Genomic DNA, 27222 nt, shown 5'->3' with positions numbered 1-27222 from the left:
TCTTTCTTCCTTCTGGTCCACACCACTGATTTGAATCCCAGTTTCCTTCCCATCACTGTTGGTTCCCTGTACATTTTCCTTTATTTCACTTAGCACAGCCTTCATTTTTTCATCTAATTGCGACCATATTCAACCAATTCTATGAGCATCCTGATCACCAGTGTTTTGAACTGTACATCTGATAGGTTGGCTATCTCTGTTGCTTAGTTGTATTTTTTCTGAAGCTTTGATCTGTTCTTTCATTTGGGCCATTTTTTTTTGTCTTGTTGCACCTGTTAGATAGTAAGAGGCAGAGCCTTAGGTGTTCACCAGGGCAGGGCAACCCCAAGGCACTGCAATGTGACATTTTATGTGGGGGAGGGTTTTGAGAGGGAAAAATGTCACATGCTCTGCTCTCTGCCAGTTTTCAGTCATTTCTCCTGCTAACCACAATCAAATTAGGCCCTTCTGGTGTTGATTACCGGGTGGGTGGGCATGTGTACATTCTAGGACCCTGCTGATCTCTCCAAAGAACTGTCTTGTGAGGCTGGGAGTTTCTCCTGCTGTTGTCTCAACCCCCACTGGTGTTTTCAATCAGAGGGTTGAGGCTTTTTTCCCCCCACGCTTGAACCCCAGGTTGTGTGGTCTTTCTCACTCCCCAGTTCTTCCTCTCAGTTTATCTGCACGTGAATGTGGGATCACCCATTCCTCAATGCGCCACCTCGCTGGTCTGCCAACCACTGCCTTGCTGCAAGTCCTCTCCACTCAGCTGCCCATCTCCACCCCTCCTACTGGTCTGGATGAATCTCTCTTCTTTAACTCCTTGGTTGTCAGACTTGCATACAATTCGATTTTCTGTCAGTTCTGGTTGTTTTTTGCTTTTAAGTTTGTTGTTGTCCTTCTTTTGGTTGTGTGAGGAAGCACAGTGTGTCTACCTATGCTTCCATCTTGGCCAGAAGTCCCATGAAGACCATAGTTAACACACCACTCTTAGCCCTCTCTCCCTCTCTCCCTTCACCCTTTCTTTTCCTCAAAGAGCATTTCTAGTGCTTTACAGTGTTTTATCCATAGAAAGGGGGGGTTGTATATGAGTTATCAAGAGTATTAGCCAATTTTATAACTTCTTCACTTCTATTTAGTTATAGCAATCACAGTGTAGTAGTAGGTCATGCATGTTATGATAGATGGGCTTAAAAGACACAATAAAAGGATCTCTGGTAAACAAGTCTTTGATAATGCTGAGCAGATACAGTAGAGATAACCTAGAAAATTCTAAAAATATGAGGAACTTCCGTCAAGATGGAGGCGTAGGTGGAAACACTGTGCCTTCTCCCACAACCAAGTTTGAATACAACAAGGGTTTGGAGAACAAAGACGCAGGCAAAGAACAGAAAATTGAACTATACGGAAGTCTGACAACAACGAACCATTCAACTGGGACCAGTAAAAGGGGCGGAGCCAGCAACGGAGCAGGGTCGGGCAGGAAGGATGCCCCGACCCAGGCAACTCTGGCGACCCAGGCGACCCAGGCACACAGGCAGCTGGGGTAGAATCGAGGACCCAGTGAGTGTGCGGAGCAGGCTAAGCTCGGTCACACATTCGCTCACAGATGAACCAGCAGAGGTGTGAGCAGTGAGACGGACCCCCTCAGGCGCCAGCAGTGAACCGCGAAGGCCCCAGAGGTGAACCCAGTGAGGGTGTGGGGCAGGCTGACCATGGTTGCACATTCGCGCACGGAGATAAACCAGCAAAGGAGTGGGCAGTGAGATGGATCACGTGGCCCTGGTGGCGGGAGAAGGCAGAGGAGACCGCCATTGATTTCCTTTGACCTCGCTCCCACATACAGTGTCACAACCCAGAGACTGAGTTGCCCCGCCCTGGTGAACACCTAGGGCTCCACTCCTCATAAGCAACAGGCACGAACAGTCCAAAAATGGCTCAAGAAGAACTCAAAGCCCCAGAGCCGATAACTCTAAGCAACAAACAAATAGCAAACCTCTCAGATGTACAGCTCAAACCACTGGTGATCAGCATGCTCACAGAACTGGTTGATTATAGTCACAAATTAGAGGAACATATGATGGCTAAACTAATTGAAATGAAGGAAAATGCACAGGAAACCAATAGTGATGGAAAGGAAACTGGGACTCCACTCAAATCTGGAGTGGACCAGAAGGAAGAATGAAACATCCAACTAGAAAAGAATAAAGAAACAAGAATTCAAAAACATGAGGAGAGGCTTAGGAACCTCCAGGACATCTTTAAACATTCCAACATCCAAATTATAGGGGTACCAGAAGGGGAAAAGAAACAGCCACGAGTGGAAAACTTATTTGAACAAATAAGAAAGGAGAACTTCCCCAGTCTAGCAAATGAAATGGATTTTCAGGAAATCCAGGAAGCTCAGAGAGTCCCAAAGAAGTTGGACCCAAGAAGGAACATACCAAGGCACATCATAATTACATTAGCCAAGATTAAAATGAAGGAGCGAATGCTAGAAGCAGCAAGAGATAAGGGGACAGTCACCTACAAAGGAGTGCCCATCAGACTGTCAGCTGATTTCTCAAAAGGGACCTTACAGGCAAGAAGAGGCTGGAAAGAAGTATTCCAAGTCATGAAATCCAAACACCTACAGCCAAGATTGCTTTATCCAGCAAAGTTTTTATTTAGAATGGAAGGAAAGATAAAGTGCTTCTCAGATAAGGTCAAATTCAAGGAGGTCATCATCACCAAGCCCTTATTACATGAAATGTTAAAGGGACTTATTTAAGAAAAAGAAGATGAAAAATATGAACAGTGAAAGGACAGCAAACTCACAGTTATCAACAACCACACCTAAAACAAAAGCAAACCAAGAGGACAGCTAGATCAGGAGTGGAACCATAGAAATGAAGAACACATGGAGGGTTAGCAACAGGGGAGTGGGAGGAGGAGAAGGGGGGAGAAGATACAGAAAATAGCATAGACAGTAGGTAGAAAATAGGGGGGAGGGCAAGAATAGTAGGGGAAATATAGAATCTAAAGAACTTGAGACACGTGGTCATAAACTAAAGGGGAGGAAGGGTAGGGGAGGGGGTTTTGAGGATGGAGGGGAATGAAGGGGGGAATAGAACAACTGTAATGGTATAATCAATAAAATATATTAAAAAATAGAAAAAAAATATCATGAGGCCTACTCAGGAACATGCAAACACTTTCCTCCCCATACCTACTTTCAAAACACAGATATTTTTCAAAGTGGGGAAGTGTCAGATTAGTAATTCAGCTTAACTTAAGCCACTATTATAACAAAAGTCAAGCATTCCAAGATGTGAAATGGTGAATTAATTTAATTGAAGGAATATGTTTCAAGTATTATCATACGGACCCACCAGGATTTTATCAGAGACAGTTTGCTGGAGTGAAGAAGGATCTTACAAATCACTTAGTTCAACATCATACATATGTAAGTCTCCTATAACAAGTCCCTATATCTGATCTCCTCTTACCAAGTTGTCTCCCATCTGCTCTTTTCCTCCTAACAGTCCAGAAAAATACTGCCAAGAAAAAATGATCTCTTTCAATTCCCACTTAACTGTAATTTGAAAAGTTTTCTCTTTTTTAGTTTCTAACCTCGGAAAAGTGTTTCTGTAAACACATCCTTTAAACAATACGTTCTCAAAAAGAAATACATCTAAAACCAAGAAATATACACCAAACCATGTCTAAAAATTATACCTGTATTTCTTCTTCTGAAGCTGCCATATCATAGTCTCAGACAGCTCAGTGGCATAAATTTCTTCAAAATGAGGGCTCATGATTTTTGTGACTTCTCCATCTCCAGCACCCAAATCAAGAAGTCTATGGGTTTTCCAGTCTGGATTAATTTTAAGCAGTTTTTGGAACTGATCTGGTGAAAACACAAACATTGAGCCTCTTCCTAGCAACCTGAGGGGGAAAAAAAGAGGACAAAAATGGATGAGTCAATATGAGGTAAGCACAGCTCATATACATATACAGGGTGACTTTGGTGACTCAGCACCAACAGCTTTTTGAACTTACAAAATGTTTAGTTTACATGATTATGTGATTAAAATACATGTAATATTTTATATGATTTATATGATTAAAAACTAAAGTTAATAAAACTAGAAAATACCTCCAGATAGCATCATTTGTCTTTGAGGTTGCAAGTAATACTCCAAAAGAAGTGGGGCAAAAACAGGAATAAAAGATGAAAGAATGAGAGGGGAAGGGAAGATAAATAAATGAGAAAAGGTGAATGTGAAGAATTTTTCTCAAAATAGGAAGAAAAGATGGAAAGAGTAACATAGAACATATCTATCAGATGACAGACCAACAGAATCGGGCCACAACACTAGCCAATAACACTAACCAGAAAAACCAAACGTGGGGGGAAAGCCTTTATGAAACTAAACAATGGGTATGAAAAAATAGTTTGGGGAGCACGGGGGTGGGATGGGATAAGAGTAATAGACAGAAAACTGTACTTGAAAAATAATTAAATAAAAAATTGGGGAAAAAAAGAAGTAGTTTTAGTATAACAGATTTTTAAGAAAGAAAAGAGTAGTCCTTGTGATATGAGCTCATTTCCATTAAGAAAGTAGATTCATACTCATATCAATGTATTTATTATACAATTGGCTAGATGCTATCACTTCTAAAGATCCTAAAAACACTCAAACAATATCTTCTGGTCAAGATGGAGGCATAGGTAAATAAGGCTTCCTCCTCACATAAGCACATCAAAATTACACCTAAACTATAGAACAATCATCATTCAGAACCAGAAATCAAGCTAAATGGGAGTCTTACAACTACAAAATTAAAGAAGAAACCACATCAACACTGGTAGGAGGGGCAGAGACGTGGAATGAAATGGTCCCACACTGAAGTATGGCAGATGAAAATCAGGAGAAATATCTTGAAAGTGAGGGGTCCCAGTGCCACACAAGGCCCCCAAGCCCAGGGTTCTACTGCTGGCAAGAGAAGTTGTCATAACATCTGGATTTAAAAACCAACAGGGACTGAGGCTGCAGAAGACAGAAACTTTTGGAGTCCCAGGCAGTTCCTTTTAAAGGGCCTGTACACAGATTTATTCAGACCCACTAGCTCTGAGCTCCAGACTGAAAAGCACCAGAAATATGGGGAGGAATTGAATTGTGCTGCATCAGCATCAGAATTTGGGAGAAGCATTCCCCCAGACAGAATGCTGACAGAGTCTATTGTTCCTTTTCTGAGCTCTCCCCGCACAAAGGTGGCAGATGGGTGCCATATCTAAGACTCCATCAACCTGGCTCATACTGTTTTCCCAACCCTGGTGATTCCCTGATTCACCCCCACACAATCTTTGGGCCCACCCAAGCTGTTTCTAGTGGCTTTTCCATACAAATGGCTTGTCTTGGGTCATGCTTCAGATTTGCCTAAATTCTTTAAAACAAGCAACATCTGGTCTCAGTGAGCCCTGTACCTCTTGTTAAGTGGTCCCAGGTCTGGTACTAGCAGCAGCCAGCCTTGGTTCACAGCTTGGCCTCGCCCGGGCACCCCCAAGAGTTGTAGTAACTCTGCCTAATACACAGAAATGTATTAGGTAATACCTAATACCTAATACATAGAAATTAACACAGGAAAGCTCTCTAAATAAGAAAACAAAGAAATGTGGTCCAAATGAAAGAACAGAGCAAAACTCCAGAAAAAGAACTAAACAAAATGAAGATAAACAATCTATCAGATGCAGAGTTCAAAACATTGGTTATAGGGATGCTCAAAGAACTTAGTGAGGACCTCAACATCATAAAAAAGATCCAGTCAGAAAAGAAGGGCACAATAATTGAAATAAAGAACAATCTACAGGGAATGAACAGTAGTGTGGATGAAGCTGAGAATCAAATTTCACTAAGCAATTTGGAATATAAGGAGGCAAAAAAAACCACCCCATTAGTAGAACAAGAAGAAAAAAGAATCCAAAAAAATAAGGATAGTGTAAGGAACTTCTGAGACAACTTTGAGCATACCAACACTCATATCATGGGGGTACTGGAAGGAGAAGAGAACAAGAAACTGAAAACCTATTTGAAAAAATAATGAAAAATAATTTCCCTAATATGATGAAGAAAATAGATATGCAAGTCCTGGAAGCACAGAGTCCCAAACAAGATGAACCCAAAGACGCCCACACCAAGACACATCATAATTAAAATACAAAAGCTTAAAAATAAAGAGAGAATTTTAAAAGCAGCAAGAGAAAAGAAGCTAGTTTACCTACAAGGGAGCTCCCATAAGACTGTCAGCTGATTTCTGAAAAGGAACTTTGCAGGCTTGAAGGGATTGACAAGAAATATTCAAAGTCATGAAAAGCAAGAAACTACAACCAAGATTACTCTACCCAGCAAAGTCATCATTTAGAATGGAAGGGCAGATAAAGAGCTTCCCTGACAGGAAAAAGCTAAAGGAATTCATTAAAACCAAACAAGTGTTATATGAAATAACAAGGGTCTTCTTTAAGAAGAAGAAGATCAAAAATATGAACAATGAAATGGCAATACATACATATTAACAGCTGAATATAAAACACAAAATAAACAAACTAGCAGAACAGAAACAGAATCGTATATACAAAGAATGTTTTGATGGTTGCCAGATGGGTTAGGGGGATAGGCAAAAAGGTGAAGTGGTTAAGAAGTACAAATTGGTTGTTATAGAATAGTCACAGGGATATAAATTACAGCATAAGGAATATAGTAGCCAAAAACCTATTGTATGACCTATGGACGTGGACAACAGTGTAGGGATGGCCTGAGGGAATGGGAGTATCTGGTGGGAGGGAGGAAAATTGGGACAACTGTAGTAGCACAAATAAAATATATTTTGTTTAAAAACACTCAAACATAGGAATGCCTTTGAAAAATAGAGACTGAGAGGAGCTAAAAGAGAAATCAAAGAGAACCCCTGGAAAAGAAGAAGAGATCATACAAAGTCTCATGGAAACATCATGTAGAAATGATTGCACTCCCATTTAGGACAGGTTTTCTAGCTCTCAAATCCTTTTGTCTACAGCACAGACCCTCACATTTCTTTAAGTACAGAATGACACAGGGAGCTACTGCTGGATGTTAATAGACCTTGACAGGATCATCATAAAATTCTAGAGTTAGAGGTCATCTGAGATCAGAGTTCAGGAGGTCATCTCACTGGTCTACATGTAAAGGCACCAGAGAGAGAAGCAATGTCCACAAAAAGATTAAAACTGTCAAAAAATAAATCAAAATTCATTGAGCCCAGTGTTTCTCAGCCAAGACCAACTTTGTCCTCTAAGAGTCATTGGTAGTAGGTGGGAGAGTATGGGGTAGTCACAATGGCTTAGTGGGCAAGACCAGAAAAGTCAGATTTCCTGCAATGTGTGGGATAGTCCCACACAATGTAGAACTATCCCACTTAAAATGTTAAGACACTGACCTCAATACAAAGTTTCCAGAAAACATATACCATGGAGAGGTCTGCCTCTCTAATTTGCCTTTAATTACCAAAGTTAGTGATGTCCATGTGATTTTTTTTTAAGTGTTGAATAACCATCCTAGATTCTCTGGCCACAATCTAAGTTCTTTCCAGATTCAGAGTCTGTAGAGCAGGTATGTCTCCTTAAAATATCTTCCTTATAAAAATAAATGCCAAAACAAGTACACCCTTACTTAGCCTTTCCCTTCCATCACAAAGGAAGTCTAATAAGCATCACAATCTACCACCTCCATGGATGTGCCAATGGGTTCAAAAGTAAGTTTTCAGCTGAGAATAAGGACACAGGGCAAGAGCTGTTTATGTTTTTGTTGGATGGGGAGGTGGAGAGGGCATAAGGGTTTTAAAAAATGTGGAGAGCTATAGACAAGGAAAGCCAAAAGGGTTACTGCCTCAACTGTACTGCATTAACTGCACTGCCTCTCTTTGACCAAACTGTGAAATTCCCCAGCAGAGAATTTTAACCAGGGTCCAATGGGGTGGAGATAGGGGCAAGTAGCTCAGAGTTTGAAATCTCCCCAAATATTATGCAAAATGTTAAATATAAGGACCATGAAGAAAGGATTCCTACCTTTTATTGCTTTCAAAAAGGTACAGAGCCCCCAAAAGGTTAAAAATCATTGCTACAGTGACTTGTCTGCTTTTCAATGAAAAAATAAATGGAATAGAGCAGAGAACTTCAATGCAGCCAATTTTAGAAACAAAGGGTCAGACCCAGTTGTATAAATTCAACTACCAATACAAAAATAACTGTTTGCTGAAGCAAAGTTCAGCCAATTTCACATAAGCAATGAAAAAAATCACACAAGAAATCTTGAGAAATGGCTCAAGGTACTAGAAAACATATGTAAGGAAACTGGGGATACAGACATTCAGTAGACACTGGCTCTAAACCAGTGCCTTTTAGTGGTCCAACAAGCTTGTAAAGCACTGAGCTCTGCTGCTTTCCTCTTTGGTGTTCTGGATTCTTAGGCCTTGGGATGTTTGAAAATGTGGCCAAGAGATAAGAAATATTCCTAGAGCCTTTTCCACAGATTTCAACAAAAGAACCACTCTAGGGATAAAGAATTCCATAGTAAGTTTATAAAAGTCTGGTGAGCCTAGACATCTAAGAACAGATACAGGAGTCTTCACTCAAAACAAGTCATCACCCACTGATGGGTTGAAATGGACTCCTCAGCCCATCTCTGTTAAGGGTTTGGGGTTAAGTATCTTGCTATTCCCTCTGCTAAATCAACAGCAGCAATAGTATCACCTGTTTAAAATGCAGAATCTCAGGCTCCACCCTAAACCCACTGACTCTGAATCTGCATTTTAACCAGATCCTCAGGTGATCCCTGCAGACATCAAAGTTGAAAAGCACTGCTCTAGGTACTTCCCATCATAAAAATTTGGACTAAGACTAATGAGGCTATTTATCAAGTTATGGAGCCCTTAAAAAGCCTAAGCACAGACAGTTAAGACCCTGGATCTACCGCCAAGGATTTCCTCTAGCCCAGGGATGTCGAACTCATTTTCATCGGGAGGACCGCATCAGCCTCGCAGTTGCCTTCAAAGGGCCAAATGTGATTTTAGGACTGTATAAATGTAACTACTCCTTAACAGTTAAGAGATAGCTCGGCGCTGCTGCCAGGTAGAAACAAGGTGGAATGCCAGATTTGGCTCACAGGCCTTGTGTTTCCTACCTATGCTCTAGCAGTTAAGTGTTGTCACTGCCGAGGTGGTCAATGTCCTGAACAAGATTTCTTTTATTTTACATTTTTCTTTTTTAAACCTATGGGTTAAAAAAAAATTCAAGATTCACTTACCCATTGATAGATGTTCTAGACATAAACAGACTAAAAACTGATGACACAAAGGAGTGGTATAATTGGATAAACAGCCAGCCCGACTTCTCAATGCTGTTGTTTAAGAAGATCTGTGTTCCTTGATCCAGGTAACTCTGAACAAACACAGCCTGGAGTGATTCACATAATTTCTCTCTGTTGCACACATACCACTAAAAGAAGAAAAATTAAAACACACAACAAGTGTTATCTGAGAAGTCCAAAAACAAACACAGAAGACTGAGTTAAATCTAAGATTTCCAAATACTATAATCTCATAGCACTTTGAGGATAATCATCCTCCATTATACTCATACCTATAAAGTATAAAACACTTCTTCATAAGTAACTTCTCATTTAAGTCTCCTAACCCTTGAGGTAGGAAGAGGGTGGGGATGGGGGAGAGGCATTTGAGTCATGCAGCTTAGTAGGTGGCAGAGCCAGGCACAGTCCAGGTAATCTGACCCTAGCCCAATACAGTCACAGTACCCTCTGGACCTTCAGATACAGGAAAGCTCTGCTGGATGAAACATAAGGCGGCCATAACCAGCCCTGGCTGGTGTCACTCAGTAGACTAAGCGCTGGCCTGAGAACCCAAGGGTCACTGGTTCAATTCCCAGTCAGGGCACATGCCTGAGTTGCAGGCCAGGTTCCCTGGCACAGGGCATGGGAGAGGCAACCACAGATTGATGTTTCTCTCCCTCTCTTTCTCCCTCCATCCCCCTCTGTCTAAAGGTAAATAAATGAAATGTTTTTTAAAAAAACTTTTAAAAAAGGCCATAACCAGCATCATTAACCTTGTTTTTAGGTTCAAAAAAACAAAAGTCACATAATGCAATGATTTACCTCAAAACCACCAAACAAATCAATGGCAGAATAAGCAGTAAAATTTAACACTCCAGTGACCAGATTAAGCAGCCTGTCTTCCTATACATTATATATAGACCTCTAAAATACTGAGGTGTACTTTACCAGGTCATATAATATTCTTACATACAGGGCAAACTGTACTTGAGAAAAATTAAGAAATTACTTAAGGTCATACTGCAATCAATAAGAAACAAAGTGATAATATGCTAAGAACCAGATTTATAGGAATAGGCTATAACCAGAACACATGTTTTAGAACAAAATTCAAGAACCTTCACTGTGAAAGAAATTTAATCTCCCACAATAAATGGTTTCCATTTCCATTTAGATCCAGTGAACCAGAGAAAGGGGAAAGTAGACTGAAAGGTGCATCAGCTGTACTGTCAGCCCCATAATTAATGTTCTGGCTCTGTCTTCTTGTGTGAGCTCAGACAAGTCACTTAATCTCTGAGCCCCTATTCACTCATCTGTAGACTAGAAATGTTACTAGTTTCTATCCTGCTACTGAGAGGATTAAACATGATAATGCAGGCAAATCTTCATTATAGGACCCAAACCAGAGGAGAACCCAACAATAACAGCAATAAGGTCCCTGTAATACTGCCTGATAAATAAGAGTAAGCCCAGTCAAGATGGTGGTGTAGGCAGACATGGCTCACATCTTCACACAACCACATCAAAATTAAAACTAAAATATAGAATAACCAAGAATAACTATCATTCAGAACCATCAGAAACCTAGTTGAATGGAAGTCTGACAACTATGGAATTAAAGAAACCACATCTATCCAGACTGGTAGGAGGGGCACAGACACAGAGCAGTCTAATTCCACAGCCATGTGTGGTGGATAAAAATTTGGGAGGGATGTCTCCAGAGGGAGGACTCCTAGTCCCGCACCAGACTCCCCAGCCCAGGGATTCAGTGCCAGAAAAATAAGTCCCCAAAACTTCTTGGCTGCAAAAACTAGCAGGGATTTGATGCGGACCCCAGCTCATGGGGTCCATGACAGTGTGGATGGGGGAGAGACAGTCGTGCAGACTACCAAGTCCTGTGGAGGAAAAGGGACAGCATGGCTTTTCTCTCAAGGGGAGCAAAAAGCCACGGTGTCCTCCATGAGAGGCCTTTATTGGGTTTCTCCACACATTACAAGATGGTCCTCATTTATTATGCACAGGTTGGCTCTAAGTGGTTACCTTTTATAGAAAACAAAGGAGCCAATGCCACTAATCACATAACAGAAGAGGGATATTTGCAAATGAAAAGGGAAAAGTGGTTGAACCAGTTACACTCCATATTGGGGAGTTTTAGCATGGATTTTAGGACGTTACAGTAAGCACTTGCTGTCTCAATTCAAGGTGAGGGAGTTTTAGCAAAAACAAGTCTCCAAGTAGCCCAGGCACTTGGCAGGCCTGATTCCCCACAGGAGAACATATCCGTGGGTGTGGGTCCTGTGCATCTCCAAATGGGAACTGGGCCCACACCACGCAGAACAGTCTCCTACAGGGATTGAGTCAGTGAAGGAAAATGCTGGAGCCCCAAGCAGTTCCTCTTAAATTTAGAACCCACACATGAACTCACATACTCAGACTCACTTCCTCAGAGCTCCAGCACCGGGGTAGCAGCTTCAAAGGCATCACTGACATACCCGGAGAAACCGGAGTGTCTGGCATCAAGGCAAGCTGAGGCCATTGTTCTTTTTCTAAATCCTCCCCCAATGGATGCCCTGGCTTGTATGGCTCAGTGGATTGAGCTTGGGCTGTGAACCAAAGGGTCGACAGTTCGATTCCCAATCAGGACACATGCCTGGGTTGCAGGCCAGGTCCCCAGTGCGGGTCATGTGAGAGGCAACCACACACTGATGTTTCTCTCCCACTCTTTCTCCCTCCCTTCTCCTCTCTCTACATAAATAAATAAAATCTTTTAAATAAATAAATAAATAAATAAATAAATAAATAAATAAATAGATAGATTCTCCCCCAACGGAGCCACAGGGCCAGTAAACTGATGTCATATCTGAGACTCCATCAACCCGGCTAACATTGTTTGACCTGCCCTAGAGATCCCCAGAGACTCCACATCACACAACTTACAGGCCCATCTAAGCCATATGAATGGAAAAGGAAAATGGAAAATGATCTTGGCTCAAGCTTCACAACTTCCTAAATCTTCTCAAACAAACAACAGCTGGCCTTAGTGAGCCCCAGGCCCAGCACTGGCAGCAGCCAGCCTAGGTTCACAGCTTGGCTTCGCCTGGGAATCTCTAAGCCCAGCACAAGTAGCAGCCATCTCAGATTGCTTTATAGATCAGGAAGGGCAGCCCTGGGCAAAGCACAGTGTGGGGCAGGGCTGACCTTGGCTTGAACCACCTGGGAAATCCCAGGGCCAGTGCACCCCTTGGACAGCTACAGACCATGCTGGAGCACTACCACCCTGCCCCTGTATAGCTGATTCTCCACAGAAGGTGCAGGTTGGTGGTAGTCAGAGGTCACAGCCAGTCCTTGCAGCTGACTTGCCTGTATAATCCCTCCAACTGATCTGCCAACAGCAACTAAGGCTCAACTAAAAGAGAAGGGTGCTCTAAGCCCATACAGAGGGCAACACCTTGAATACCCAGCTTAGGTGATAGGGGAGGGTGTGCCACTAAACCCTACAGGATGCCTACTATATTAGGCCACACTACCAATACATGGAGTCAAAGCAGCCTGACCTATTATAATACATAGAAACAAACACAGGGAGGCTGTCAAAATGAGGAGACAAAAAAACATGGCCCAAACAAAAAAACAGATCAAAACTCCAGAAAAAGAGCTAAATGAAACAGAGATAAGCAATCTGTCAGATGCAAAACACTGGTTATAAGAATGCTCAAGGAACTTAGTAAGGACCTCAACAGCATAAAAAAGATCCAGTCAGAAACAAAGGACACACTAATTTAAATAAAGAACAATTTACAGGGAAACAAAAGCACAGTGGATGAAGTAGAGAATCAAATCAATGACTTGGAACATAAGGAAGCAAATAACAACCAATAAGAACAACAAGAAAAAAATCCAAAAAAAAATGAGGATAGTATAAATAGCCTCTGGGACAACTTCAAGAGGTCCAACATTCACAACATAGGGGTGCCAGAAGGAAAACAGAAAAATAAAAAAACTGGAAATTTGAAAAAATATTGAAAGAAAACTTCCCTAATTTGGTGAAGGAAGTAGACATGCAGGTCTAGGAAGCTGAGAGGGACCCAAACAAAATGGATGCAAAGAGGTCCCCTCCAAGACACATCATAACTAAAGTGCCAAAGCTTATAAAGACAAAGAGAGAATCTTAAAAGCAGCAAGAGCAAAGTAGTTAGTTACCTACAGGCGAGTGCTCATAAGACTGCTAGCTGATATCTCAAAAGAAACTTTGGCCCTGGCTGGTGTGGCTCAATGGATTGAGTGCTGGCCTGTGAAGCAAGGGGCCACTCCTTCGATTCCCAGTCAGGGCACATGCCTCAGTTGCAGGCCAGGTCCCTGGTAAGGGGCACAGGAGAGGCAACCACACATTGATATTCCTCTCCCTTTGTCCCTCCTTTCCCCTCTGTCTAAAAAACAATAAATTCTTTCTTTAAAAAAGAAACTTTGCAGGCTAGAAGGGATTGGCAAGAAATATTCAAAGTTATGAAACACAGGGCCCTACAGCCAAGATTGCTCTATCCAGCAAAGCTATCATTTGGAATCAAAGGGCAGATAGAGAGCTTCCTGGACAAGAAAAAAAATTAAAGGAGTTTATCATCACCAAACCATTATCATAGTTAAAGGGACTTATTTCAGGAAAAGATCAAAACTGTGAACAATAAAATGGCAAAAATATGTATCTATCAATAATTGGATCTAAAAAACAAACTAAGCAAAGAAGAACAGAGACAGAATCATAGATATGGAGAGCATTCTGATGGTTGCCAGATGCAAGGGGTGTTTGGGGGAATGGGTGAAGAGGTGAGGGGATTAAGAAGTATAAATAGGTAGTTACAAAATAGCCAGGGGAATGTAACACATAGTATAGGAAATGGAGTAACCAAATAACTTAAATGTATGACCCATGCACATGAAAAATGGTGTGGGGATTGCCCAAGGGAGTGGGAGATACTGGGTTGAGGGGACTAAGGGGGCAAAATCAGGACTATAATAGCATAATAAGTAAAATATCATTCTTAAAAAAAGACTAAGTTCATGAAGTACAATGATGGAACCACAGAGCCAATCAGTTACTATTAATCAATTATCTGCTAAAAAATAAATAAAACAATTTTTCTCAGTAAGGAGCAAAAAGCAACTTGTTTCTTGACAAATATGACTCTTTATCAGCAGTAGGTGTCCCACAACTGCTAACACTATTGGTAGACCAATTTTTTAGTCACCTTAAGCTTACTAAATGTAGGTGAAATCTTGTGTAGTTATAAACCAATACAAACAAGGAAACAGGTACATTAAAATTTCAAACATTGACTAATGTTATACAAACCCTGCACCCCAAACTAGATAAACCAAGTCCTTCCAATTGTTGATTGATTTGTGTTAATTTACCATTTAAACATTGTTACCAAAACTGCTTGAACCTAAAGACTAGTTTTATTTTTACAACTATATGACAAGCTCTGAAGCTTCTTACATTTAAGGCTTATACTTTTTCCTTGGTCTAAACATGTTCACCCTTAATCATTAACTAGTTCTTAATACTCACTATGCCTCAAGGTATGCCCTGTGCAGGTCATAAACCATTTTTTAATACTTGTGACCTCCTGGTGCACATTCTGAACTCTGTAATACTAACGCCACTCTGATATTTATTTTTCATTCTCTGAAATTATTAATCAAGATGAAAGTCATTTCCTTGGTAACAGGCAATCAGGTACATCCTATTAATGTGGACAAGAAGTCATTCAAGGTGAAACCAAAGGGCTAAGAATTCCTTGGCATCTGTTTGTAAATGGAAAACTGGAACAACAATGAACTCTGACTTGCAAAACTAAGCAATATGTGGCAACGTTAACTGCAAGCATTGTTTTCAAATGCTAAAAGAAAAACTCACGTTTTTAACTGTATTTTTCTCAATTCATCAACATTAACACATGTGATTGAACCTTTACTTCCATGCTCATCTTTTGGAAAAGAAAAGGCTTACTAAATAAAATGTGTACAGAATAAAGAGCAAAGCCCTTTCTTTAAAGATAAAGGTTGAGGGATTTGGAAGATGGTGACAGAGTAGGAGGGAGCAGATTCTACTTTCCCCTACACACGGGAGAAAAACCTGGCCAAGCTACAGAAGAACAGAGCAGCCAACAGTACCCCAACATATATGAAAATAAGAGACCAAATTGTAGTGGACACTGAAAAACCAGAAGGTAAGGAGGCTGCTGCAGGATAATAAAGTCTCTGAAACCACAGCTATAGCCCCAGGCCCAGTGCCTGGCGCCTGGCACTGGCGCTGGGTCTACCACAGACTCCCTGAGAGCGGTGGGCCTGCCACAGAGTCCTCGGGAGAGAGCCGGGTCAAATGCTCCCTCCCTCCCCATCCAAGCAGGGTTTGAGCAGCACCGGCAGAGACCTGGTTGCTTGAAGTTGCAGAGAGGGGAATAAGGACAAAGAGGCGAACACACAAGGGCCGTGATCACCCACAGAGTCTGTGGTCACTAGCTTGAGAGAGTTGAGAATCACACAGTGATGTGCACTGACCCCATTAGTCACTGGTCTGGCTGGAGAATTGGGCTGTTCAGAGCAGCAGATTTCAGTAGGAGGAATTTTTCAAAAAGTAAAACTGTTTGGGTGATTCTCCTGAGACAGCTGCTGGGCTTACTCCCCACCCAGTTGGGCAGCAATCCCAAGGTTGCACAGAAGGACCTGCATTTCCCCATAGCACTGGGAAGGGTTCGAGTCCAAGCCCGAAGAACCCAGGCAACCAGGCCATACACATGAGTGCACCCACACCCCAGCCCACAGCGATGACCCGGGGAAAGAGCGATCTAAAGAAGACCTGGATCCCCTTCATGGGGCAATGGGGAGAGCTGCCAGACTAGGTCTTGTGAGAGTGCTTGCAAGACTGGCTGAGTACACATCCTAAAGGGAGAAAGGCCACATCAATAGCCCCTCAGCCTGCTGCAGCCAGCAAGACCAGAAAAACTGGCTCAGCCAGTTTGAAACCTACAAGAGGTGTTTTTTTTTAAGTAATCTTTTATTTTTTAATTTTTATTATTGTTTTATCTTTCAATACCTTTTTCCTCTCTTTCCTTCTTTCTTGTTTTATTCCTCCTTCCTTTCTTTCCAATTTTATCTCTTCTTCCTCCCTTCTCCTGCATTTTTTTATACCCACAAGTGAGACAAAAAACTTGGAACTGTGAAAGGACCAGAGCTGGACCCAAAGAGGGGGCATCCCAACAGTTGAGACAGCGAGACAAATTTCACTTTGCTATTGCAGAAAAGTCACAAGTTGCTGCATATTTGTATTATTTTTTTCATTATTTTTACATCTTTTATTTTAATAGCATTTTTGTATTCCTCTTCTTTCTGTATAGTCTTCTTTGCTTGGCTGGTTACGTTGTATCATTTGACACATTTCCCCTGTTCTCTCTTCCACAGGGTATTGCTAATTTACTATCCACGTCACTTGTGTTCCTTCAGCACACTACTCAAAGTTCTATACCCCCATTCATGTTATCCAGATCATATAGATTCTGTCATATGATTGTGGCTCTAATATTATTGTAAATAATAGCTGTTCCATATAATTGTAAATACTTCACAACACCCCTCCCGGACCTGAGGCCACTTCAAAGTTTCCTGAACTCTATTACTGTAGTGGTTAACCCTATTCTCTCACACACTACACCTATTTTCTATCCTTTACTCTGCCCTTACCTCAGAATCTGACCTCCCACAATCTCACTGCTTTCTAGATCAAACTCACAATCCTTCCCTCCCCAGTAAAAGTCTTATCTTCTTTCCATCCTTTGTTAAAAGTGGCTAGTTGGGTTGAAGAGCCTGGTTAACACTATACATAGCCAAAGGATCTCCTATCTCTTCTCTATCGGCTGCTACTATAAATATCATAGAATAATCTACCACAGTCATAAACCATTTTGCCTTCCCCTCTAACAGATCTCAAAAAAAGATTAAGTGGAAGCAGTGAACGCCAGGATATCCACTAGAAGAGGAAACCTAACAAGAACAGATACCACCAACAGATAACAACAGATAACAAAGGAATGACCAACAGATAACAACACAAGAAGCTGAAGGAGGGAGTGGAAACCACACAAACCTCAATCCAGGACGTATCTGGAAATACAACTAAATAGTGGAGAAATTACCCAGTACAAACAACTGAACAAGAACAAAAGAGAATCCTCAAAACCTTGTACAAATGGAAGAACTAGCTTCAACACAACCTGCCCTCACCAGCACAACAAATTATAAGAAGTGGAGGACAGAATGATCATCAGTTAACCAACTCGAGGGAAGGACCCACAAAAGAAAGATCCAGAAACGATCAAAACACAAAGACAAACACAGAGCCAACTTAAACGACAGCCCAAGATAAGTGAGCTTGGGAGATGGAGGAGACCACACCACTAAAACTAACAGGTATTCTACAACAGAAGTTCACACCATAAACCAAGAGAGCCAGAACAAATCAATTTAAAAAGCTGAAGCTAATAAGAAGAATCTCACAAACAACGGGAAGACAAAGAACCAATCCCCAAATGAAAGGAAAGGAGGAAGCCTCAGAAAGAATGCTAGATGAAAGGCGCAAGTCAGCTATCAGATACTGAATTCAAAGCACTGGTTATCAGGAAGTTCAAAGAGCTCACAATGAGCTATCAGAAACTACAGGGGAACTACAATGAACTCACTGCTAACTATATCAACATGAAAAGAGAAACTATCAGCAAGGGCAATAGGAAATGAAGAATACAATTTCTGAACTGAAGAACACAGTGGAAGGAATCGAAAGCAAGACTGATTAAGCAGAAGATTGGATCAGCCAATTGGAGGACAAAATACAAAAAAAGGACCCAGAAAGAGCAAGAAAAGAGAAAGAGGCTCAGAAAGAATGAAGAGGAATTAAGAGAAATGCAAGAAATATGAAATGTACTAATATATGAATAATAGAGATACCAGGAGAAGAAGAGCAAGGGATAGAAAACCTATCTGAAAAAGTAATGATGGAAAATTTCCCTAATTTGATGAGAGAAAAAGTCACACAATTCCAGGAAACACAGAGAGTCCCAATCAAGAGGAACCCAAAGAGGCCCACTTCAAGACACATTATCATTAAAATGGCAAAATTGCAAGACAAAGAGAGAATCTTAAAGGAAGCAAGGGAGAAAACGGAAGTAATATACAAGGGAGGCCCAATAAGGTTAGCTGCTGATTTCTCGATGGAAATGCTCCAAGCAAGAAGAGAATGGCAAGAAATATTACAAGTAATGAGAAACAGAGGCCTACAACCAAGGCTACTTTACCAGCAAGGCTCTCAATCAAGATAGAAGGCCAAATAAAGAGCTTCCAAGACAAAAGAAGTCTAAAAGAATACACCTCCACCAAACCAGCTCTGCAACAGATGCTAAAGAAACTGCTTTAAGGAAAGGAAGGAAAAGAGAGAGAGAGAGAGAGAAACACAAGTACAAAGATGGCAATGAATAAGTACCTATAAATAATAACCTTAAATGTGAATGGATTAAATGCTCCAATCAAAAGACATAGAAGACCTGAATGGATAAGAAAGCATGACCCACACATATGCTACCTACAAGAGACCCAACTCAGGACAAAAGACCTACACAGACTAAAAGTGAAGGGCTAGAAACAAACTTTTCAAGCAAACAGACAGGACAAAAAAGCTGGGGAAGCAATATTCATATCAGACAAAACAGACTTCAAAAAAGGGCCATAAAGGGAGACCCAGAAGATCACATACTAATACTCAAGGGAAGAATCTACCAAGAAGACATAAACATTGTAAATACATATGCACCGAACATAGGAGCAACCAACTATATAAAGAAAATCTTAGAGGATTTCAAGAAAGATATTGACAACAACACAATTATAGTAGGAGATTTTAACACCCCACTGTCAAAAATGGACAGATTTTCCAAACGAAATAACAACAACGATTTTGTGGCATTGAATAACGCCCTAGATGAAATGGACATAACTGATATATAGAGAGTCCTTCATCCCAAAGAAGCTAAATACACATTCTTTTCCAATGCACATAGAACACTTTCAAGATAGACCACATGTTAGGACACAAAACAAACTTCAAAAAATTCAAGAAAATTGAAATTATACCAAGCATTTTCTCCAACCACAAGAGACTGAAACTGGAAACCAACCCCAAAGGAAAGAACCCAAAACACCCAAAAGCATGGAGATTGAATAGCATGCTATTAAACAATGAATGGGTCAAGAATGAAATTAGGGAAGAAATCAAAAAGTTTCTGGAAACAAATGAAAACAAACTCACAACAACCCAAAACTTATGGGACACAGTGAAGGCAGTCCTGAGAGGGAAGTTCATAGCAATACAGGCCTACCTAAAAAAGATAGAAACATTTCAAACAAACAACCTAACCCTATGCCTGCAAGAACTCGAGGAACAACAACAAAGACAGCCCAGAGCAAGTGGAAAAGGAGGAATAACCAAGATCAGAGCAGAGTTAAATGACACAGAGACTAAAAGCACAATTCCAAGGATCAATGAATCCAGGAGTTGGTTTTTGAAAAAGATAAACAAAGTGCACAAGCCTTTAAGTAGGCTTATCAAGAAAAAAAAGAGAGAAGACCCAAATAAACACAATCAGAAATGAAAAGAGGAGAGATACCACAGAAATAGAAGGGATTATAAGAAATTACTATGAAGAACTGTATGTCAAGAAATTTGAAAACTGAGGTGAAATGGACAAATTTCTAGAAAAATATAATCTTCCAAAACTGAATGAAGAAGAAGCAGAAACAGGCCAATAGCAGCAGATGAAATTGAAGCAGTAATCAAAATACTCCCAACACACAAAAGCCCTGGACCAGATGGTTTCACAGGAGAATTCTACAAAGCTTTTAAGGAAGAACTATCCCCTATCTTTCACAGACTATTCCAAAACACCCAAAATGATGGAAGACTCCCAAACTCTTTTTACGAAGCCAGCATCATCCCAATCCCAAAACCAGATAAATATACAACAACAAAGGAAGAAAACTTCAGGCCCATATCGCTGATGAACATAGATGCTAAAATCCTCAACAAAATATTGGCAAACCACATCCAACAGTACATTAAAAAGATCATACACCATGACCAAGTGGGATTCATCCCCGGGATGCAAGGATGGTTCAATACTCACAAATCAGTAAATGTAACACATCACATAAACAGAAGCAAAGACAAAAATCATATGATCATATCAATAGACTCGGAAAAAGCTTTTGATAAGGTACAACACCCATTTATGAGAAAAGCACTCAGCAAAATGGGAATAGTGGGAGCATTCCTCAACATAATAAAGGCCATATATGAAAGACCTACAGCCAACATCATACTCAATTAGCAAAAGCTAAAAGGTTTTCCACTAAGATCAGGAACAAGACAAGGTTGCCCACTTTCACCACTTCTATTCAATATAGTATTGGGAGTTTTAGCCACAGTGATCAGACAAGAAAAGGAAATAAAAGGCATCCAAATCAGAAAGGAGGAAACAAAACTGTCACTGCTTGCAGATGACATGATAGTGTATATGGAAAATCCTATACACTCTACCCAAAAACTGCTCAACCTAATAAATGAATTTGGCAAAACAATGGGTTACAAAGTCAATATCCAGAAATCAAATAGCAGAAGCAGAAATCAAGAAAAAAATCCCATTCATTATAGCAAAAACAAAAATAAAATATCTGGGAATAAACCTAATCAAGGAGGTAAAAGACCTGTATGCAGAAAACTACACAACACTGAAGAAAGAAATCAAGGAAGACACAAACAAATGGAAACATATACCGTGTTCATGGATTGGAAGAATTAACATCATCAAAATGTCCATGCTACCCAAGGCAATTTACAGATTCAATGCAATACGTATTAAAGTACCAATGACATAGTTCACAAACATAGAACAAACACTTCAAAAATTTATATGGAACCATAAAAACCCGAATAGCAGCTGCAATTTTGAGAAAGAAGAACAAAGTAGGAGGGATCACAATACCTGATACCAAACTGTATTACAAGGCCACTGTAATCAAAGCAGCATGGTACTGGCATAAAAACAGGCACATAGACCAATGGAACAGAACAGAGAACCCAGAAATAAACCCAACTCCATACGGTCAATTAATATTTGGCAAAGGGGGCAGCAACATAAAATGGAGTAAAAATAACATCTTCAACAAATGCTATTGGGAGAACTGGACAGCTACATGCAAAAAAAAATGAAATTCGAGCACCAACTTACACCATACACCAAAATAAATTCAAGGTGGATAAAAGAGTTAAATATAAGCCATGACACCATTAAAGTCCTAGAGGAGAACATTGGCAGGAAAATCTCAGATATTTCATGCAGCAACATTTTTATCGATATGTCCCCTAGACAAAGGAAAGAATAAACAAATGGGATCTCATCAAAACAAAAAGCTTCTGCATGGCTAGAGAAACCAGTATTAAAATAAAAAGAGAACTGGGGTGGGGGGCAGGGGGCAGGGCAGGGAATATAAAACAGAAAACTGTACTTGAATAAGAATTAAATTAAAAAAATAAAAACTAAAAATTAAAAAAATAAAATAAATAAAAATAAAAAGAGAACCAACCATATGGGAAAACATATTTGCCAATGATACCTCAGACAACGGTTTAATCTCCAAAATACACAAAGAACTTACACAATTCCACTCTAAGAAGACAAGCAACCCAATTAAAAAATGGGCAAAGGACTTGAACAGACACTTCTCCAAGGAAGACACATAGAGGATCCAGAGTCACATTAAAAGATGCTCAATATCGCTAGCTATCAGAGAGATGCAAATTAAAACCACAATGAGATAGTACTTTACACCAGTCAGAATGGCCATCATAAACAAAGCAACAAACAACAAGTGCTTGAGAGGTTATGGAGAAAATGGGACCCCAGTTCACTGTTGGTGGGATTGCAGACTGGTACAACCACTATGGAAAATGGTATGGAATTTTCTAGGAAAACTAAAAATGGGTCTGCCTTTTGACCCAGCACTTTCACTGCTAGGATTATATTCTAAGAGCCCTGAAACACCAATGCAAAAGAACCTATGCACCCCAATGTTCATAGCAGCACAATTTACAATAGCCAAGTGCTGGAAGCAACCTAGATGCCCATCAATAAATGAATGGATCAAAAAATTATGGTACATTTACACAATGGAATTCTATGCAGCATAAAAAAAAGAAGGCGCTCCTACCCTTTGCAACAGCATGGATGGAACTGGAAAGCATTATGCTGAGTGAAATATGCCAGGTGGTGAAAAACAAATACCATATGATCTCACCTTTAACAGGAACCTAAACAATAAAACAAACAGGCAAGCAAAATATGACCAAAGATTCTGAAATAGAGAACAGGCTGACAGGGACCAGGGGGGAGAGGGGAGAAAAATTCAGGGGAAAAGGGGAAGGGTTTACAGGAACAAGTATAAAGGACACATGGACAAAAACTAAGGGGGGTGGAAATGGGAGAGAGGTGGGGAGCACCGGGGGTGTGAGCTGGGATGGGAGCAAAAGACAGAAAACTGTACCTAAACAACAATTAAAATAAATTAATTTTAAAAAATAAATTAAGATAAAGGTTGAAAGTCCATGTTCCTCCTGATTATGATACAAACGTTAACTCCATGGCAGCATTCTTCATAATCACCAAAATGTGGTAAAAACCCAAATGACTATCAACTAATGAATGAATACAAGAATATATATACTATTCTGCCATAAAAAGGAAGGAAAGACAGATTCATGCAATGACATGGATAAACTTTGAAAACATTATGCTAAGTGAAATAATCCAGTCACAAAAGGCCACAAACTATACAATTTCATTTACTTGAATTATCTAGAATAGAAAGATCCAGAGACAGAAATTAGATTGTGAATACTAAGGGGTGAAGGGAGGAAACCATGGGAAGTTGTCTGCTAATAGGTTTCTTTTTGAAGTGATGGAAATATTCTGAAGTTAGAGTTGTGATGGTTGCACAACTCTAAATATACAGTACTATATAAACCAGTAAATTGGATATTTTAAAAGAATGAATTTTATGGTACATGAAGTATATCTCAACAAAGCTGTTTTTTAAAAAATTTTTTAAAGTTGAGTCTTGTTTTTTTAAGATTCTATTTATTTTTAGAGAGAAGGGAGGGGAAGGAGAAAGAGAGAGAGAGAAACATCAATGTGTGGTTCCTTCTCACATGCCCCTCAACTGGGGACCTGGCCTGCAACCTAGCCATGTGGCCCTGACTGGGAATCGAACTATTGACCCTCTGATTTGCAGGCTTGTGCTCAATTCACTGAGCTACACCAGCCAGGGCTTAAAGTTGTTTTTTTTAAACACACATAAATCTAGATTCTGATCTTCCAGAAATTAAAAGTGGTTTGAACTTTTAAGTGATCAAGCAAAATTCTTTAAAAAATGCAAATTTTTAATGCAAATCTGATCATGTCACTTTCCTATTTCACAGAAGTCTTAGGATAAAATCCAAAATGCTCAGTCTGGCTTATGAGGCACTACACAATTTGTCCATTCTGCCACAGCCTCACTGCATGAATTCCTACCAACACATTAATACCTGGCCCTTATGTCACAAGACCCTATACTTTTTTTTTATGGAAGGCTGCTTTCCCACAGCTGTCTCACATGGTATTTGCTCTGTCCCCTACACTCTTACTACCCCAACTCATTCCTTCTTCACCTGGTTAACTTGACCTGTGCCTAAATGTTTCTTCAACTATGTTTCCCTTGGACTTCTAGACTTAATTACCACCCACCCATTCTAATACCCTCCCATATAGCCCATATGTCTCCTCAGTGACACTTATGACCAGTAAACTTAATAGCTAGGTACTTGCATGTTCAGTGTCAACTTTCCAAAGTAGACTTAAAATTTCATAAAATAGGGATGATGATTGACTTCAGTACCTGACACAGACTGAGATGAATAATAAATGTTCATCAAATGAATTGTTGTTAAAAATCACAGGCAGCCTGCTCTGGCTGGGGTAGCTCAGTGGATGAGCATGGGCCTGTAAACCAAAAGGGGCTCAATTCCCAAGCAGAACACATGCCTGTTTGGGACCTGGACCTGTGGACCAGGTCCCCAGTGGGTGGTGCATGAGAGACAACTACACATTGATGATTCTCTCCCTTTCTCCTTTCCTTCCCCTCTCTCTAAAAATAAATAAGTAAATAATGTTGTTTTTTTTTAAATTTAAAGTCTAACAGAATTTGGAGTTTCTAGCAAAATCCTGGAGGGAACCGAAGGATGACCAGCTGTCACTGGGCTTCTGTCAACTTTTAAATCTCCAAGGATTTTGCAAGGCCTTTCTTAAATCCAGTTCTGCAAACAGTGGTTAAATCCACCCACCCACCACAAAATTGTATTACCATGAGCAAGCAAAACGGAGGACCTACTTTTTACCAGGCACCCATTTACTTCTGAATAATGGGAATCCTGGGGTCCCTGAGCAGCTCCAGCTGATTGAAGTTCCTGCTCAACAGATGTATGTTGTTTTATAAGAAGCTTCTTTTAAAGCAGCTTCTTTGAAAGAAGCTTCTCTTCACCTCTATACAGTGTGTCTGCTTGAGATTCACTTTCACAAAAGAAAAGAAGGCTTCTTCTGCCCAATTAAACTGGATTGGATTTGTTTACCGAAAAGATAACCTGATCTAGATAGCAACTAAATTATTATAGAACAAGATTTCTCAACACTACTGATATCTGGGCCTGGATAATTCTTGTCATGAGGCTGTCCTGTGCACTATAGGATGTTTAGCAGCAGCCCTGGCATCTACCCATCAGATACCAGTAGCACTCCCCTAATTGTGACAACCCAAAATGTTCCAGACATTGTCAATGTCCCTGGGAGCCAAAATCACCACTGCTTAAGAACCCATAGGTAGGTTTACCAAGAAAATATCATTGTTCTGACTTTCCAGTAGTGTTTCCTAACTGTCTAAACTTAACAGTGGTCTAGGGAATTTAGGGTCCTGAGGAGGAATCAGAAACCAAGTGAAAACAAGTAATGGGTTATGATCTTGCTCAGGATCTTCAGGCCTTAAATGAGTGGCCACCTTGCCCTTAAGGTAAGATGCTGACTAGAGAGCGAATCATCGAGGGAGCCCCTGCAACCCTTGGCAATCTCCCTGAAGTTACCTCTGAGACAACCTAGCTTCAGTGAAAAGCTGCAATGAGCTCACAGCAAAGGGTGGCCTGTTTGTGGGTTCCTGTGCACTTTCAAGCAAATGAGCTCTTTGAATGCATGCTCATCAAAGACCACAAAGACAACAGTGTGCAGATAAGATCAAAGTATTATGCTTGTTAAATTTTCACTTTGGAAGGATCATGTGCCAGGCTGGACTCCAGTACATGAAGACCACAGTACATGAAAATGCCTCATATTAGCATCTTCCTTTAAAGGCCACTCAAATTTTGTTCAATCTAAAGAATAAGTAAATCTTTTGAATACCAAACTAATCGACCCAGAGTAATGCAATCATCTGCTGATGCCAAGTATAAAATAGGATAACTAAACATAACATCTTCTGAAAATGATAGCAACAAGACGGCAAAGATGCCGAAAAATAAACCAAACAATAAATAGCCAAATAAGGTAGATGACAGGAAGTCTGCACATATATTGGGTGACATTAATCAAAGTAGTGGAGTATTAGGTCCTCTCTTAAAGACTTCATTATGCCCATGAGCATCTCCTAATCTTTACATAATCTTGAATGGTGAATCATTCTTTCAAAGCAGAAATGCAATATTCCTATAAAATTATCTTTGCTTATCAGACTGAGAGATAGAGATAAAAAACTTTAAAAAAATTATTTAGTTGGAGTTCCTCAATCAGTCAAACATGAGTTGTATCTTATAATGGTCTTTTATTCCAAAATACAAAGGATTTGAGCACATTAGCAGAACTAGAAAATTATTTTAAAAAAACCAACTTCCTGATTTTTGGTAATATGGTATAATAAGTAAATATTTGGTCTTTATCCTCAATTCTAGGCAGAGAGTCCCTAAAACCTCTTGAGTAATAAGAATAACTTCTGTAAGCTAAATAGACAGAAAGTGGAACTTGCAGCCCAGCTCATACCTCCAGAAAGGGGTGAGGGGCTGGAGACTGAGTTCAATAACTAAAGGCCAATGATTTAAATCACACCTAATCATGAAACTTTCATAAAACTCCTAAACAATAGGATTTTGGGCATTGTATGCTGCTGAACACAATGGTGTGCTGGGAACCTAGGGGGAATCCCAGAATTTGTGGCCAAGTGGACTGTGACTGGCACAGAGCACCTAAGTGAGGGCAATCTTGTGGGACTGAGACCTTAAACATGTGAACTGACACTAACTCCAGTCATTAGTGTAGGGCATTTAGTTGATGTCAGAGAACTGGAGAATTGGTGACAGAAAAAAACACCACAGGTAAGTTCCCCGCCCCCCCCCATATTAAACTTGATGAAATGCATACAAACTGGATAAAGGCCAGCATTTGGAACAGTTGTCCCACCCTTGTTTAAACTCAGACTGCAAAAAACTCTGACTAGTGCTTTGGCCCACCTCTATATAATTCACCATCCATATAGAGGGCCACAGAAGTGGGGGCCATCTCCTACTGAGAAGGCAGCCTATTTCACAGGTTTTCCTGGAGTGGTATCACGAACTAATGGAAAAAAAGGAGACAGATCAGGGCTTAAAACCCAACTCTGCCACAGGTGAACTGTACTTTTGATCATGTCTCATCTCTCTTAGCTTCAACCT

At 40.3% G+C, this 27222-nt stretch overlaps 1 protein-coding gene across 3 annotated transcripts in view; it reads right to left on the bottom strand.

Moving 5' to 3' along the window:
• METTL9 (methyltransferase 9, His-X-His N1(pi)-histidine) overlaps positions 1-27222 on the bottom strand; it is a 56974-nt gene that overhangs the window by 24764 nt on the left and 4988 nt on the right. For all 3 annotated transcript variants that reach the window (XR_005063961.1, XM_037028416.1, XM_037028415.1), the window contains exons 2-3: positions 9300-9490; positions 3697-3906 (exon numbers count right to left, since the gene is read on the bottom strand). Coding sequence is in view for 2 of the 3 variants with exons in the window: in XM_037028416.1 (XP_036884311.1) it covers positions 3697-3906; positions 9300-9490 (401 nt within the window). In the remaining variant the exon portion in view is untranslated. The remainder of the gene's footprint in view (positions 1-3696; positions 3907-9299; positions 9491-27222) is intronic.

This window comes from Sturnira hondurensis, unplaced genomic scaffold, assembly GCF_014824575.4.
Source record: "Sturnira hondurensis isolate 20B ecotype Veracruz unplaced genomic scaffold, ASM1482457v3 Scaffold0019865, whole genome shotgun sequence".
Lineage (NCBI taxonomy): Eukaryota > Metazoa > Chordata > Mammalia > Chiroptera > Phyllostomidae > Sturnira > Sturnira hondurensis.
This window is presented reverse-complemented; position numbering and strand designations above follow the sequence as displayed.